This window comes from Balaenoptera physalus (genome assembly GCF_965194825.1).
Source record: "Balaenoptera physalus genome assembly, chromosome: 10".
Lineage (NCBI taxonomy): Eukaryota > Metazoa > Chordata > Mammalia > Artiodactyla > Balaenopteridae > Balaenoptera > Balaenoptera physalus.
This window is the reverse complement of record NC_138889.1, coordinates 108,372,249-108,389,022: the sequence shown is the minus strand read 5'-3', so window position 1 is coordinate 108,389,022 and position 16,774 is coordinate 108,372,249. Positions and strand designations below refer to the sequence as shown.

Sequence of the window (16,774 nt, the reverse complement as noted above, 5' to 3'; positions counted from 1 at the left end):
TTAACTAGCCCCTGTGGTGTCACTGGGGTGATGGCAGAAGGGCTTGTTTCAAGTTGAATTAAACGCTTTCTTGCCGGGCAGCGGATTATCAGATTGTGGATTATTTGGTTCTCTCCTCACATCTGTTAGGCGTTTACTTCAGGCCAGGCTCAGCCCTTCCCTCGAAGAACTCCCAGCAGAGTCTTCTTGATGTCTTTTTTTCCTGGCCTCTTACCTGCTGACCTTACTGAGAGACACTGGGCAGGGGTGAGGTGTGAATTCAGAACAAACCGCCTTGGTACCCACAGGAGCGCAGGTGGAAGAAACTGAGCTGAGTTCGGGGTTGCCCAGGTAGCAGTGACCGGAAAACAAGAAGTACCCGGGCTGTGAGGCCCTGATTTCTTTTTTGAAGGCAGCCCTCGTAGCTCTTCAGGCCATGACTGTGGTCGTGTCTGCAGGGCCAGGGCCACCCTTAGGCCGGGCACGTGTGGCCTCTGCCTGGAACTCTGCACCTGAGGGGCCCACACTTTGCAGGCCTCCCTCCAGTGCTGTTCCAGCTGGACATTCCGAACCCAGACTGGGCCCCACGTCAGCCACTTTGGGGAGCTCTCAACCCTCTACCCTGTGCAGGGACAGCCAGATGTCCTGTGGGGTTGTCCCAGGGCCCTGAGTCCAGGCCCCGTTCCAGGAGGGCAGATTCCTCTGGTGGCTGCGACAGTCCTTTGTAGGGTTGTGTGAGGTTGGGCGGCCAAAATGGTGCTGACACGCTAATTTTGAGCGACTCAAGTTTTTTATATAGATGAGGGGATTTCCCCGCTCCCCCACCAGAGTGTTTGCCTGGGACCCCATGTATCCTAGGGCAGCCCTGTCCAGGGGCTACCCATCCGGCCTTCCAGCTCTGCTCAGCAACTCTTGGCCTAGACCAGAGTGTAGGATAAGGGCCTGTTGTTTCTCCCTCGGGCCTGAATGGCACTCTGTTTTCTGCATTTGGCTCCCGGGCCAGCAGCTTTCCTGCTGCTGCAGTTGTAACAGTCTCGTCTCAAATGAGAAATTCGTTCCCACCCTGACTTCACATTGTCTTACTGGAATTGTGGGAGGATAAGGCTTTGAGCCAACATGGGGTCTTGTGTTGGTCGCTGCTGGGTGGGAGCTGATAACTGAGGTGCAGAGAAGGGGGCCTTTCCTACCAAGAGACCTTAGTCTGGGGGAAGCAAAATGGGGAAAACCCCTTTGTTCACATTGAACTAAAGGGCGAGTTGGCAGGAATCTAGGCCAGCTCTGACCTGGCAGGAGAGGAGTGTGGTAGGAATGCAGAGAATTGGTAGGAAGCTCCCTCTGCGCCCCCTGGGTGAACTGAGACTGGGGGCAACTGGGCAGAGCCAAGCTGAGATATTTGCTGCTCTCTTCCCTTTCTTCCTTGCTTGCTGCCATCCTTCCCTAGCCACGTGTGTTCCTCTTTGCCCTGTCTACTGTAGAGCAGAACAATCCCGAGATTGAAGGGGCCTCTTTTGTGTCGAGGTCAAAGGAGTGGGAAGGTGGTGTGGGACAGAGAGCTTGTTCGTAAGGCTTTGAAACCACGGGAAGCCATCTGCTCAGCTGAGACTCCTGGGCCCTTTAAGGTGGTCAAATACAGGGCGCTGAGGTCAGTCCGCCTGCCCTGACTCAGTGCAGGAATCACAGCCCATTCTGCACTCACCTCCACTACCTCCTCTTACGTCACAAAGTGAAGAAGCCTGTTTGCTTTATTTTAAAGTTGTTTTTCCTTCTCTCAGTCCACAGGGAGTGGCCTCCTAGACCAGTGGTTCTTCAAGTGGGGTCCCCAGGTCCCTGCAGGTCCTCAAGACCCTTTCGAGGGGGTCCCTGAGTCAGATTTTCATATAATACTAGGAAGTTACCTGCCTTTTCCACTGTGTTGACATTTGCACTGATGGTGCAAAAGCAATGGTGGGCAAAATGGCTGGCAGCTTTGCAGGAGTCAGGGCGGATCCCTTCACCTCCACACACTTGCAGTTCAAAAGAGCCAGCTTCACTTAAGACTGACCTTGATGAAACAGTAAAGATGGCTCATTTTATTAACTCTCTATGCTTGTGTGCAGGTCTTTGATATTCTATGATGATGAGATGGGAAGTAAACAAACTGCATTGGTTGGCTCGAGGGAAAGCACTTCAGGGTTTTTTTGTTTGTTTGTTTGTTTTTTAATTAATTAATTTATTTATTTTTGGCTGTGTTGGATCTTCGTTTCTGTGCGAGCGGTTTCTCCAGTTGCGGCAAGCGGAGGCCACTCTTCATCGCGGTGCGTGGGCCTCTCACTATCGCGGCCTCTCCTATTGCGGAGCACAGGCTCCAGACGCACAGGCTCAGTAGCTGTGGCTCACGGGCCCAGTTGCTCCGCAGCATATGGGATCTTCCCAGACCAGGGCTCGAACCCGTGTGCCCTGCACTGGCAGGCAAATTCTCAACCACTGCGCCACCAGGGAAGCCCTCAGGGGTTTTTGAGTTATGAGCTGAACTAGCCGTATTTTCAGGGGATGCTGTTTTTACTTGAAAATAACTGGCAGTCATGGTTATTCAGACTCGGATATCCGACAGACTTTTTCTCGAAAATGAATGTAGTGAGCCTGTTGCTTCAAAGAAAACAACTAATAGTATTTCTTGCCAGTTTGTTTACCAATAGTATTTGGTAAAATTAGAGCTTTCAAGCCAAAATGAGCATTTTGGAAAGCTTGTATCCATCCTCTTGTGCTCGACAACTTCTCAATACTTAAAGAGTTTTCTGATGAGATTGGTGGTGATATTACACCTGTGACATCTTGGCATTTTATTATATCAGTAAAATGTGTCAGCATCTTGAGGATTAGAATAACTCAGTAAACCGGTATTTTCCAAATGACCAGTGTATGACGTTACAAAATCATGTTGGGAGAAGGCCCATTTGCAATTTAAGAAAGGCCAGTGGGGGCTACTCCGGTGGTGCAGTGGTTAAGAATCCACCTGCCAATGCAGGGGACACGGGTTCGAGCCCTGGTCCGGGAAGATCCCACATGCCGTGGAGCAGTTAAGCCCGTGCACCAAAACCACTGAGCCTGCATGCCACAACTACTGAAGCCCACGCTCCTAGAACCCGTGCTCCACAACAAGAGAAGCCACCACAATGAGAAGCCCATGCACCGCAATGAAAGAGTAGACCCTGCTCGCCGCAACTAGAGAAAGCCCACGCACAGCAACAAAGACCTAATGCAGCCATAAATAAATAAATAAATAAAATTTATTAGGGGGAAAAAAAAAGGCCAATGGATTTTTAACATAACAGTACATTAAAGTCCAAAGGGTTTCATATTTCACATTATAATTAACTACCATTTGTCAAGTTTTGCTATAGTATCCAACAGTGGTATCCACAATTGTCTGAAAAGGCAATTAAAATATTCCTCCCTTTTGCAACTACATGTCTGGGCGAGTCTAGATTTTCTTCATAGACTCTACTTATTACAATAAATTGAACACAGAAGTGCAGATGTGAGAATCCAGCGTCTTCTATTAAGCTGAACATTAAAGAGATTTGCAAAATGTAAAACAAGACCCATTCTTCTCACTAAGTTTTTAAAAATATAGTTATACTTTATTAAAATATTTATGTTAGCTTGTAATGTGTTTATTTTAAACAAATTAATAAATATCAACAAAGGTACCACATCCTAGAATAACCCAGTACTGAATTTCCTTTGTCTACAGAAACCCCTCCTCCCCTTATTAGAAAAGTCTCTGAGATCAAGGAGCATCTAGACTTCTGATTGATGGTTAAAAGGCAAACACAAAAAACTTATTTGCACAAGAATGTTAACTTTTCAAGAAGCTTTAACATGCATTACTTTTAAAATTTTATTTTTATAACAGCTTTATTGAGATATATTTCACGTTCTTTAAAATTCACGTTTTTAAAGTGTATAATTCAGTGGTTTTAGTATATCCACAGTGTTATACAACCATCACCACTATCTAATTCTAGAACATTCTTATCACCTCAAAAATAAACCCTGTTTCCCAGAAGGAAACCTTCCCCTACAGCCCCTGGCAACCATCTTCTGTTCTCTATGGGTTTACCTACTCTAGACATTACATAGAAATGGAATCGTATAATAGTGGCCTTTTGTGTGTGGCTTTTTTTAGTTAGAATATTTTCAAGGTTTATCTACTGTGTAGCAAGTAACAATACTTAATTTTTAATGGCTGAATAATATTCCATTGTATGTCTATACAACATTTTGTTTATCCATTCATCAGTTGGACATTTGGGTTGTTTCCAATTTTTAGTTATTATGAACAGTGCTACTATGATCATTTAAATGCATGTTTTTGTGTGGACAAATGTCTTCATCATTTCTCTTGTGTATATATCTAAGAGCTGGATCATATGATAACTCTGTATGTAATTGTTTGAGGAACTTCAAAGAGTTTTCCAAAGTAGTCATTTTATATTCCCACCAGCAGTGTATGAGCGTTCCAATTTCTCCATATCCTCACCAATACTTATTATTGTCTGTCTTTTTGATTATAGCCACCCTAGTGGGTGTGAAGTAGTATCCTGTTGTGGTTTTGATTTGCATTTTCTGTAAGACTAATGATGTTGAGCATCTTTTCTTATGCTTATTGGCCATTCGTATGTCTTCTTCAGAGAAATGTGTATTCAAATCTGTTTCCCATTTTTAGTTGTGTTGTTTGTGTTTTTGTCATTGAGTTGTAAGAGTTCTTTATATATTCTGGATATTAGACCCTTATCAGGTTATATGATTTATAAAACTTTTCTCTCCCCCCCCCATTCTGTGGTTTGTCTTTACATTTTCTTGCTGGGGTCCTTGAAAGCACAAAAGTTTTTTTATTTTGATGAAGCCAATTTACCTATGTTCTTTTTGATTGCTTGTGCTTTTGCTGTCATAGCTAAGAAACCATTGCCTAATCCAAGACCACAAGGATTTATATTTTATTCTAAGATTTTTACAGTTTCAGGCCTTAAATTTAAGTCTTTGATCCATTTTGTGTGAGATTCTGTAGATGGTGTGAGGTTAGGGTCCAACCTCATTCTTTTGCATGTATATATCTGGTTGTTCCAGCACCATTTGTTGAATTGTCTTGGTACCCTGTTGAAGATCGATCAATTGGCTGTAAATGTGAGAGTTTTCTGGGCCCTCAATCTATTCCACTGATCTGTATATCTATCCATATCCCAGTACCACACCATTTTGATTACTGTAGCCTTGTAGTAAGTTTTGAAATTGGCAAGTGTGAGTCCTCCAACTGTGTTCTTCTTTTTCAATATTTTTTTGGCTGTTCTGGTTCCTTTGCATTCCCATACAAAGAATCATCTTGTCAATTTCTAATAAAGTAAGCTGTGATTTTTTGATAGAGATTGCATGCATTGAATCTGTAGATCAATTTGGGGAGTATTGCCATTTTAACAATATTAAGTCTCTGATCTGTGAAAATGAAGTGTTTTTGTTTAGGTCTTTACATTCTTTCAATGATATTTTGTAGTTTTCAGCGAACCAGTCTGCACTTTTGTTAAATCTGTTCCTCGGTGTTTTATTCTTTTTGGTGCTTGTCTTACTGTATCTTGATTTAACTTTATCTTGTTTACCCCTCCTCCCTACTCTCTCCTCTCAACCACACTGAGTCTCCATAGGGCCTGGCACTTCAGTAGCACAGTGCACTACAGTAAAGGTTTTACGGTTTATTGATTTTTTTACCCACACCACCTTTGTGAATAAGGCATGGTCATTACTGCCCCTGGTGTAACGGTTGAAGAAACCGAAGCCCAGAATGCAAGGTGAGTCCCAGCACAGCACTGGCTAATGGTCGCAGAGGCGGGGCCAGGGTCTCGTGACTCACAGCTCTTCCAGTCCTCATCCTCCCTGAGACTGACACACTGTTCTTGGCCCCCAGGCTTGTTTCTGTGTTGCTGCCTCTCTTATCTTGAGCCCCTGGGCATGATGGGAAGAGAGATGGATGAAGGCTGATATCACAAGGACTGACCATTGGGATCACTCTTCTGGGCATCACCAATGTGCCAGACTGTCTAGGTATTTCAAAAACACATGACCTCTTGAAGCCCTCAGAGCAACTCTACAAGATGACTCAGATCTTTCTGCATTTTATAGATCAGGAAACTAAGGTTCAAAGGGTCATGAAAATTCCCAAGTCAAAGAGCGAATTACGTGTTGGAGCTGCAGTTCAGCACAGTTCCCAGAGCTCAAGCTGTGGCACTGGACCAGGGGAGTCGTGGTGCTGGAAGGTGTGAGTTGTGTGGAGGAGGAAGGGAATGGGGGTTTCTTGGAAATTGTGAGGCTCCCTAACACTAAGGTTGGGTTGGGTCAGGTCGGGTCAATCCAGAAGCATTTGCTCATTAGTCTGGAGCTAATGTCTCCAAGTAGTGGGCTTGTTGCGTCTTTCTGAAGGTGATGAAGTGCCAGCAGAGGCCTGGAAACAGCCCTGTGACCCTATACCCTGTGGCGTCATCCTTTGGTGATTAACTCTGGTGGTGGAAGCTCATTTGCCACGTGTAGGTCTTGCCTCCACCATCCACATGGTGAATTCTTAAAATGCAGGGGTCATCACCTTCTATCTTTGTTTCTCCATAGCACCTAGCATTGTTTCTTTTACCCAGTGGGCATTCCTTATAAGCTTTTTGAATAAATGGAAGACATTCTGCTTGCTTTGCTCCTAGACGTTATAGACTCTCAATGCCTCTGTGGCTGGATTTGGGGTGATAGAGAAGAATGAGGGACCAAGGCCATTAGAGGGGTCCAGCTGCTCTGGTAGTGCGAGACAAGAGGCTTGAGACGGATGCAAGATCTGCCTCTTGTTGACCATGTCCCCATCCCCAGAGCTGAGTGCAGACCGATGTCGTTCCTACTTGGAGTCCCTGATGGGAAGTCTGGTCTGTCTGTCACACGTAGGGTCAACAGTGTTGTTTGCACATCTGAGCAACCCATGAAACCAGAATAACTTGGCCATCAGTTTACCTGCGACAGACCCTTACTCCTTCCCCCAACTTTTGTTTCCTAAGATGAAGAAAACAACCATGAAGAAGTAGTAATTGGTGGCCTTGGTGGTATTTCACAACTGCGTAGAAAGTTAGTTGCTGCAATTTCCAATGCTGGATGTTCTGCTTAGACTGAAAACAGCTGCATAGATGATTACGTTCCTCTGTGATGCAGTGAGGGGTAGGGAGCTTGCCTTTCCCCCCAGCCTTGTTGTGGCAGCTGGTGTCCCAGTAACGCCAAGCCACACGTGGCTTGTGAACACGCAAAGCCAGGTGGCCTTCCTGTCACAATGCTCCCTCTTGCTGGAACACTTCCTCTTCCTCCTTCCCTGCCAGGCCACCTGTCAGTCTCCTCCTTAACCTCCAGTCTCATCTCTAGATGTCATTCCTGCTGCTGTTGAATAGAAAGTGGCTATTCATAGTAACCAGATCCATTGAGCCCTCACAAACAACCATGCAAGGTATATGTTGTTAATCCCCAGTTTATAGATGACGAAACATGTTACTATTCCTGGACAGAGCCTCTCGTTGGAGTGTCATTCTGGCCTCATCTCCCGGGATCTCCAGCTGCCGGTCTTTGCATGGTTTATTAGTGGTTCGCACCGTTCCTTGGTGGGCTGGAGGGGAAGTACGAGGCTGCTTGTTGTCAGCTCTGGAGAAAGATGAAGAGGTGGAAACACAGGTAGCTGTGCAGGTCAGGACCTGGATCCGAGATCCTGGATCCGAGGGCCCCCACTGGGTTTTCACTTAACTCGTGGGCTCCAGGAGGCTCCTGTGATTTGGACCTTCACCTGACTTAGGGACCAGGTGCACCCACATTTCATTAGCAGGCTCTCTGGGCGCCAGCTGCCATGTCAGGTGGACGCACGGGGCCAGGGAAGGCCCTCTCTGACTAATTAACCTCGGGTTCTGGACACTAAGCAAAGTTAGAACAATGAGTTATTGACTCTGCTCCCGCCAAGAGCTTGTCAGAGCTGAGGCTGGTTGTTTTTGTTTTGGTGGTAGTGGGTGGTACCCAGTGGGTGGGAACGCTACTCCTGTTCTTTTTTTTTTTTAAAGATTCATTTTTATTTATTTATTTTATTTATTTTGGCTGCGCCGGGTCTTAGTTGCGGCACACAGGATCTTTGTTGCAGGATGCAGGATTTTTTAGTTGCAGGATGCAGGATTTTTTACTTGCGGCATGCGAACTCTTAGTTGCGGCATGCATGCGGGATCTAGTTCCCTGACCAGGAATTGAACCCAGGGCCCCTGCGTTGGGAGCGCAGAGTCCTACCCACTGAACCACCAGGGAAGTCCCTCTACTCCTGTTCTTGACTGGAGTGGTCTTTGGGAGAACACTGCAGTAAATGAATTGGTCTGGGTGGGCTTAATAATGTGGGCGTGCATTTAAAAACCTTGCTAGGGCTTCCCTGGCGGTACAGTGGTTAAGAGTCCGCCTGCCAATGCAGGGGACACGGATTCGAACCCTGGTCCTGGAAGATCCCACATGCCGCGGAGCAACTAAGCCCGTGCGCCACAACTGCTGAGCCTGTGCTCTAGAGCCCACGAGCCACAACTACTGAAGCACACGCACCTAGAGCCCATGCTCCTCAACAAGAGAAGCCACCGCAATGAGAGGCCCGCGCACCGCAACAAAGAGTAGCCCCCGCTCGCCGCAGCTAGGGAAAGCCCATGCGCAGCAACGAAGATCCAACGCAGCCAAAAATAAATAAAATAAATTAATTAAAAAAAAACAAAAAAAACCTTGCTAACGAGGTCATACCAGACCAACAGCCCACAAGAGCCACTGGGTAACATGTGCCCTTGTAAGGAATCCAGTCTCCTGGCCCCATGATGTTACCAGTTCCCAGGGGCACAACCTGAGGCATCCTGAGGTCTCAGGAGGGGGAGAAAGACATTAGACGCCTCATTTTTTTCTTCTCCTGTTGGATCCTCTGTTCCTTTTCTTAGGCCAGAAGCTCTCTCTCCTGCCTGGCTCTCCCATCCCTGGCCCCGGTCCTCCTCCCCTTGTAAAACCCAAATACCACTGCCCTTTAATCCTTCCGCCAGAACACATGGGCAGCAGCTTTTCACTGCCTCCTCCCAGCTCACCCCTGACCTGATTTTGTTTTTTTGCCTTTTCTCAAACAGTCTGTTCAAGGTCTACTCATGAGTTGGAGGTTGGCTCACAAGCAGCCTCTCTCTCCCCTGAGCCGTAGGGGAGGGGGCAATTCTGGAAAGTCATTGACAGAGGCTTAACCCAGAACGTCATTTATAAACAGGCAGCAGGCAGAGGGCCCAGATTTCGGTGTTCCGGCACCAAGGACAGCATGGCCTCCCTGGGGCTCTGCAGATCAGCTGCCGCGGTAAGAGGACCGCCTTTCAGAGTCCCCTAGGCATACTGTCCTGGGTGGGGTGTGCACGCACCGTGGCCTCGTTTCTCCCCTCTCTGGAACTTGGCAGCCTTCTCATACCTGGGAAAGGAGAGGGCACAGGGATTCTGGGAACGGTCCTTAGAGACAGGAATCCAGGAGGGGTGGCCTGGATCATTGCTCATGGGCCTGTGGGGACACTGGTCAGGGATGGGCAGGACCGAGGAGCCCGAGGTAGGCAAACCCTACCTGACAGTGAAAATGGGTTCTGCCCAAGACCTGGGGACAGAGGAAGATGGGCCGTGGGTCCCAGAGCTGTGGGCCAGAGTGCCTTTGTGTGGTGGTGACATTTAGGGGAAAGGTCACGTGGTTCCTTTGACTGGGGTCCCTTGTTGAGATGGTGAAGCTGCCAGCGGTCAGGGCAAGGGTCTGCTCTGAGCACAGCACCAGGCCGGGGGCCCAGGGTGCACACGTGCTGTACTGCACATCCTTGGCCAACTATGGCCTTGATGAAATGCTCTGGAGCCGCAGAACAGGAAGGCCTGGCTTTCCTTTAGGAATCTGGGAAAGATCAGCTCTCCTCAAGACGTGAGTTTGTGATTATATCCTAGACAGCAATGAATGGAAAGTGGGTAGGCACCCCCTTCTGGGAGGCCAGATTTCTGGCATTTGAGCAGACTCGCAGCTCGGGTCTCAGGGGGGAGGACTTATCCCATTTGCTTAGAAGAAAACCTTTCCCTCAGTTTACAGGGAGGAGAAACAGATAAGGGCCCCAAATGGCTTCTGGTTCTTATCTTCAATTGCAAACAGGCCAGACTGTCCTCCAGGTCATGGGATAAAGACTCAAGGAGAAGGGAGAAACTGGCTGTGTGTGTGTGTGTTTGTGTGTGTGTGTGTGTGTGTGTGTGTGTGTGTGTGTGTGTGTTTGTGTTTCAAGGAACAGGTGAGAGGGAGGGACATACAATTCCCTCTGCTTTGTCCCAAACTTCCCAAGAGCAGAAGTTGATAAGGAATATGCCTTTTCTCCCTGGTGTCCTGGGCCAGGGATGGAGGGCTGTGGTTCCTTTGATTTTATTCTAAGTCAGGTAACTCTAAGGGACACCTGCCATGAGGAGGAAGTCTGAGACAAGGAGGCAATCAGTACTTACTAATCAGGATGGATCTGGAATGATCTTGTTTGTGTATTTGGTCTCCTTCTGACTGGAATGGAATGTCAGTTTCACGTGGGCAGGGACCTCTTCTCTCTTGTCCAAGTGCCTAAGGGCATCTGGTGTGTTAAGGAAGGCTCAGTCAATGTCGAATGATTGAATGAATGGAGTGCCTTTTCTTTGCTTCTCATTTCACTAAACCTCTCCAACTTCATTTTCTGTTGATTCCATACCAGACTTTTCACTTGATCAGCACCTACTTGGTGATGCCTGACCCTGGCCCTAAACTAGTGAGGCCAGACTGTGCTCGCAGGGAGAGGAGGCCCATGCCAGACCCTCTCTCCGTCCATCTGCCCACCGAGCAGGTGCTGACACCCCGTGTGCCAGGCGCTGCGACCCGCCAGGGCCTCTTGAGTGGATCCTTCCTCTGAGCCCAGATCAAGTCCCCACCCCCATGACACCTTACCCAGCTCTCCTCAGATGCTTCACCCTTCCCCCGCCTCCTTTGCGTATGCTAGGTGTTTAATATTCCTTATATTTCAAGTGAGCTAGTCTTGTCTCCTCGCCAGATAGACAGTTTCTTGAAGGCACGGGCCGTGTTTTATATTATCCTCTGTGCTTCAAGTCTGTGTTACAGGCAATAGGTGCTCAGTAAACACTTGATGGCTCTGATTGTGTGAAATCTAATCATAGACCTTTGAGGATGCTTTGCAGTTTACAGTTTATGAAACCGAAGGGACAGTCTGCAGTTTCACATACAACAGGTCGCTTACTTGTCAGCCCTCCGTGTTGGACGGATAAGCCTGCTTTATAGGTGGACTAACAGGTCTGAACTGTTTTTCACTCATAACACTTCTGACATCGAATATGTGGGTTTTTTCCTCACACCAACCGATTCTCCAGTTCTCTGCAGACATCAACTAGGTATCCTCCAATTCAATTCAGTTCTGACACTACTGAAAGTTAGCGCAGACCCCACAAGTGAAGGGCTCAGTCCCACAAGACAACCCCAGCTTCAGACACCAATTACAACACCTGGCCTCCTGTGAATCAGAGATTCCCCTGACCCCTCCTCAGGTTCGAGAATTTTCTAGAACTGCTCACAGAACTCAGAAAAGTGCTTTACTTAGTATTACCAGTTTATTTTAAAGGATACCATGAACAACCAGATGAAGAGGTAAATAGGGCAAGGTCTGGAAGGGTCCAGAGTGCAGGAGCTTCTGTCCCCAGGGGTTGGGGTGCACCACCTCTTGGCACATGGATGGATTTACCAACCTGAAAGTTCTCTGAACCCCATTGTTTAGAGTTTTTATGGAGGTTCCATTACACAGGTATGATAGGCCATTGGTGATGAACTCAGTCTCCAGTCCCTCCCCTCCAAGTAACGGGGTAGGGCTGAAAGTTCCAACCTTCTAATCACAGGGTTGATACCTCTGGCAACCAGCCCCCATCCTGACGCTATCTAGAGACACACCAGGAGTCACCGCATTAACATAAACCCAGGTGTGATTGAAAGGTGCTAATTATGAATGAGAAAGGTGGCTCCTGTCTCCCCTACCACTCAGGAAATTCCAAGCATTTTAAGAGCTCTGTGCCAGGAACCAGGGACAAAACCCAGATTGTATATTTCTTATAGATCACAGTATCACACAGGTGCAGAGAGGTAGATTGATCCCCAGGGTCAAATGACCAGATGGTGGCAAAGCCGGAAATTGAACCTGAGTTTTTTGGCTGTCAGACCTTGCCCTTCCTATGGAACCACGCGGTGTAGGGGGCGTATGGGGGTGTGTGGTCTCCACCTTCGCTTTATCAAAGCTGCTCCTGCCCTCCATGAAGGGAGTTTCCTGCCTGACTTCACCTGACTGTCACCCCTGCACTCCCCACCCCCTCCCACACCCTGGCTGTTTTTTCCCTTTATCCTTCCAAAGCTCCAGCTCCTGGGATGCTGGTGCAGTGAGTAGAAATGGAAAATGGGCTGCATGAAAGAACACTGAGGTAGCAGGGAGTTCAGGAGGTGGTGCTGGGGCCTGGGGGGCAGCAGATGGGGCTGGAAAGCCCATTTTCCTTATCTAGAAAGTGAAGATGAAGGACTTCCCTGGTGGCGCAGTGGTTAAGAATCCGCCTGCCAATACAGGGGACAGGGGTTCGAGCCCTGGTCCGGGAAGATCCCACATGCCGCGGAGCAACTAAGCCCGTGTGCCGCAACTACTGAAGCCTGTGCTCTAGAGTCCGTGAGCCACAGCTACTGAAGCCCGTGCGCCTACAGCCTGTGCTCCGCAACAAGAGAAGCCACCGCAATGAGAAGCCCGCGCACTGCAACGGAGAGTAGCCCCCGCTCACGGCAACTAGAGAAAGCCTGTGCGCAGCAATGAAGACCCAGCGCAGACGAAAAAAAAAAAATTTAAAAAGAAAAAAAAGAAGATGCTGCTGCCTGTGCCAGTAGTCAAGGTTCCTGTTAGTAGCAAATGAGAGCATCTATTAAAGTACTTTATAAACTGCAACGCCGTAAGAATACTGTTGTTCAATATAATTATAGTATGCAAGTTGCAGCTCAGTAAAGTTTCAAATGGGATAATACCCACCTCGTAAGTGTGAGGGTGACCTGGCTGGTGCCTCGTCCAGGGCCTGGTACTTAACAGACGCTTGTAGCCATTATTCATTATTACTGTTTTTGTACTTATTGTAAGACATGGCCTCTTCCCTCAGAGAGGGGTGGGTGGCACTGAGAGGGCCTCCTGAAGTAGGGACCTGTAGGTTGGCACTGAGAAGATAGAAAAGGCAGTCTGTCACCTGGGGCTTTCGTAATTCATTTACTACTTCAGGTCCCGAAACCCTGTTTCTCCATAAAGTCTAAACTTCTCAGCTGGGGTGCTCCTTCCTCCCTGGAGAATTTTCAGCAGTCTAACTTCTCAACATTGGGGAGAAACTACTACCTTCAAGCGAACACGCCCACTGCTGTTGGTAAGCAGAAAGTGAGTGTTGGCACTTCAGAACCTGCTCAGTAGGCAAAAGAGCCCGCGGTTGTAGTTGCCAGAGCTCCTGGCAGCCACCCGGCTCCTCTCCCCTCCCAGGGCATGCGCTGCAGGGTAGAGGCCAGTGTGGGTCTGTGCGCCCCCCCGGCTATCACTGCAAAACCTCAAAACAACCCGGGGGAGGTTCCTGCTCCACTCAGCTGGGTGCTCAGTCGGGCTTCCACCAGCGATGGGCGCAGGACCAATGAGGTGCAGTTAGCCTGTGCGGGAGAGGCTGTGCTGGGGGGACGAGGCGCGGGTGTGCTGCTGACCCGGCTGGTGGGGGAGCAGGCCCTCACACAGCGATTGCAGGCCCGGGACCAGCCAGGGCAAGCGCGACGGTTGGGGAGGGACGGTTGGGGGTTGGCAGGCAGGGCAGAGCGAGGGTGGTAATGAGTAAGCTAGATAGGATGGTAGATCTTAAATCTACCCCCAGCAGGCTCCTGGGGAGCAGGGCCGTGACCGAGGCACAGCTTGGGACGATGGGCAGAACGGAATGTGATTGCCGTGGCCAAGCTACGTATCCTGAGTTTCTGTTTCCTTACTTACAAAGCTGGGGCCGTACTACTCACCTTACAAGGTTTTTTGATGGTTAAATGAGATAATGTGAAGCACTTAATGCCATGGCTGGCACTCACTGGCAAGCCCATGCAAGCGGTATCCATGGTTCTGATGCTTTGCCAGGTGGCCGCGGTCATTAGGATAAAACCAGCAGTAGTGGATGCCTAGGACTCCGTCTCTGGGAAGCCTCTGGCCAGCTTTTGTGCTCAAATTCCAGGTGAAAGGTCAGATCAAGGGGCAGCAAAGGAATGTTTTCCTGGGGAATCAAGAACAGGGAGAGAAAGCAGCAGCAGCCATGGTCAAGGTCTCAAGGTCGTGTCCTGTCTGGGTTGCTGTTTACTTTCCTTCTTCCAGGAATGGAAGCTCTTTGCCACTGAATTCCCGTACCATCTCCTCGGCTCATGGACTCTGTGAGGTGGTGATCAGTTTACCAGAGAACCAAGTTTTCACGCTGAGTGAAGTTCCACAGTGCCTTCCTCTGTAGGGTTGTTCGGGGTGTGGGTGTTGAGCAGAATAGCAGTAAAGGCTGGCCAGGAATGGTCGACGGTCACGCATTGATTCTGAGAAACTGAATTAATCGGCCAAGGCAAGTCAGGCACCCAGCAGGGGAGGTTGAGGCATCCAGGGACGAGCAATGGTGGGAAGTCATTACTTACCTCTAGGCCTGAAGGGGTCAGGAGACGAAATAGTGTTTCCTCCAGACTTCAGGGCGGGTTGACAGTGTGGAGGCAAGGCTGCCCAGCAGGGACTGTCATAGCGGCCGGACATATCCCGAGTCAGGACTGTGACATCAAGGCCAGCAGAGAGTAGGGAAGAGCATACTCCACGTTCTCTCTTCTCCCAGCCTCCTCTCTCCTGCCCGGGGCCTCCCATTGGCTCTACCTGCAGGACGCCAGCCAGCGAGGGAGTCCCGGTACCTCCATCCACAGGCCTCAGCTTCACTGGGTGCAGAGCAGAGAAGGGGGATGCAGAGAGGTGAGCGGAGAGCAACCAACCAGGAAACCTCTCCCAAAGGCTAGTTCCTGGTGGAAACATCGACTCAACAGGTGTGACGGACTTCCCTGGTGGCGCAGTGGTTGAGAATCCGCCTGCCAATGCAGGAGACACGGGTTTGAGCCCTGGTCCGGGAAGATCCCACATGCCGCGGAGCCACTAAGCCCGTGCGCCACAACTACCGAGCCTGCGTTCTGGAGCCCGCGAGCCACAACTACTGAGCCCGCGTGCTGCAGCTACTGAAGCCTGTGTGGCCTAGAGCCTGTGCTCCGCAACAAGAGAAGCCACCGCACCGAGTAGCCTGCACACCGCAGCGAAGAGTAGCCCCCGCTCACCGCAACTAGAGAAAGCCCGCGCACAGCAACGAAGACCCAACACAGCCAAAAATAAAATATAGACAAATAAATAAATTTATAAAAAACCAAGCAAACAACAACAACAACAAAAACAGTTGTGACAAGCGGAGGAATGAGAGCTCTGGCCTCCTAAGGGTCATAGCAGCCGCTGCTCTTTGGGCAGGGGCTATTTCCAAAGTTAGTCACAGTTTCAGATTTGATCATCAAGGGCAGTTAGGAAAGATAATGAAATGAAAGGCATAGAGATTGGAAAGGAAGCAGTAAAAATATCTTTATTTGCAGCTGACATGATCTGGTGAAGGAAAATGTAAGGAATTCACTAAAAATCTATTAAAACTAATAAAGGAGTTCAGCAAAGTTGTAGGACACAAGGTCAATATACAAAAATCAGTTGTATTTCTATACAGAGGCAATGAACAAATGGGAAATGAAGAAAATTCCATTTATAGTATCATCAAAAAGAATAAAATACTCAGGAATAAATTTAACAAAGAAAATGTAAAACTTATTAAGAGTATAAAACATTGAAAAAAATGAAAGAAAACCTAAATAAATAAATGGACTGCCTATGTTCATGGATGAGAAGGCTTAATATTGTTAAGATGGCAGTACTCCTTAAATTGATCTACAGATTCAATGCAGTGTCTTTCACAATTCCAGCTGCCTTTATTTGCAGATGACAATATGAGCCTAAAATTCGCATGGAAATGCAAGGGAACTAGACTGCCAAAAGAATCTTGAAAAAGAACACAGAGGACTCACACTTCCCAGTTTCAGAACTTATCACAAAGCTACAGTAATCAAGACAGAGTGGTACTGGCATAAGGACAGACATACAGATCAATGGAATAGAATTGAGAGCCCAGAAATAAACCCTCACATTTATAGTCAGTTCTAACAAGGGTACCAATATAACTTAATGGGGAAAGAATAGTCTTTTCAACAAATGGTGCTGAAACAACTGGACATCCACTTGCAAAAGAATGAAGTTGGACCCCAGCCTCATACCACATATAAAATTCAAAGTGGATTAAAGACCTAAACGTAAGAGCTAATAACTGTAATACTTTCAGAAGAAAACATAGCCATAAATCTTTGTGATATTGGGTTAGGCAGTGGTGGCTTAGATACGACAGCAAAAGCACAAGCAATAAAATTTTAAAAATAGATAAATTGGGCTTCATCAATATTAAAAACTTTTGTGCAGCAAAGGACACTATCAAGAAAGTAAAAAGGCGGTTCAAAGAATGGGAGAAATTTTTTTGCAAATCATGTATCTGATAGGCATTTGTATCTAGAATATATTTTTAAAAACTCTTAAAACTCAACAATAAA

At 47.9% G+C, this 16,774-nt stretch overlaps 1 protein-coding gene across 10 annotated transcripts in view; it reads left to right on the top strand.

The window, feature by feature from the left end:
* Nucleotides 1–16,774, top strand: part of PC (pyruvate carboxylase) — a 105,131-nt gene that overhangs the window by 41,417 nt on the left and 46,940 nt on the right. The window contains exon 1 of one of the 10 annotated variants that reach the window (XM_082478191.1): nucleotides 9,265–9,364. The exons of 8 other annotated variants lie outside the window; for them this stretch is intronic. In XM_082478191.1, coding sequence (XP_082334317.1) covers nucleotides 9,329–9,364 — 36 coding nt within the window. In that variant the 5' untranslated portion in view covers nucleotides 9,265–9,328. Of the gene's footprint in view, nucleotides 1–9,264; nucleotides 9,365–16,774 lie in introns of those variants that run through there. One more of the 10 variants, XM_082478196.1, reaches the window with a different exon arrangement.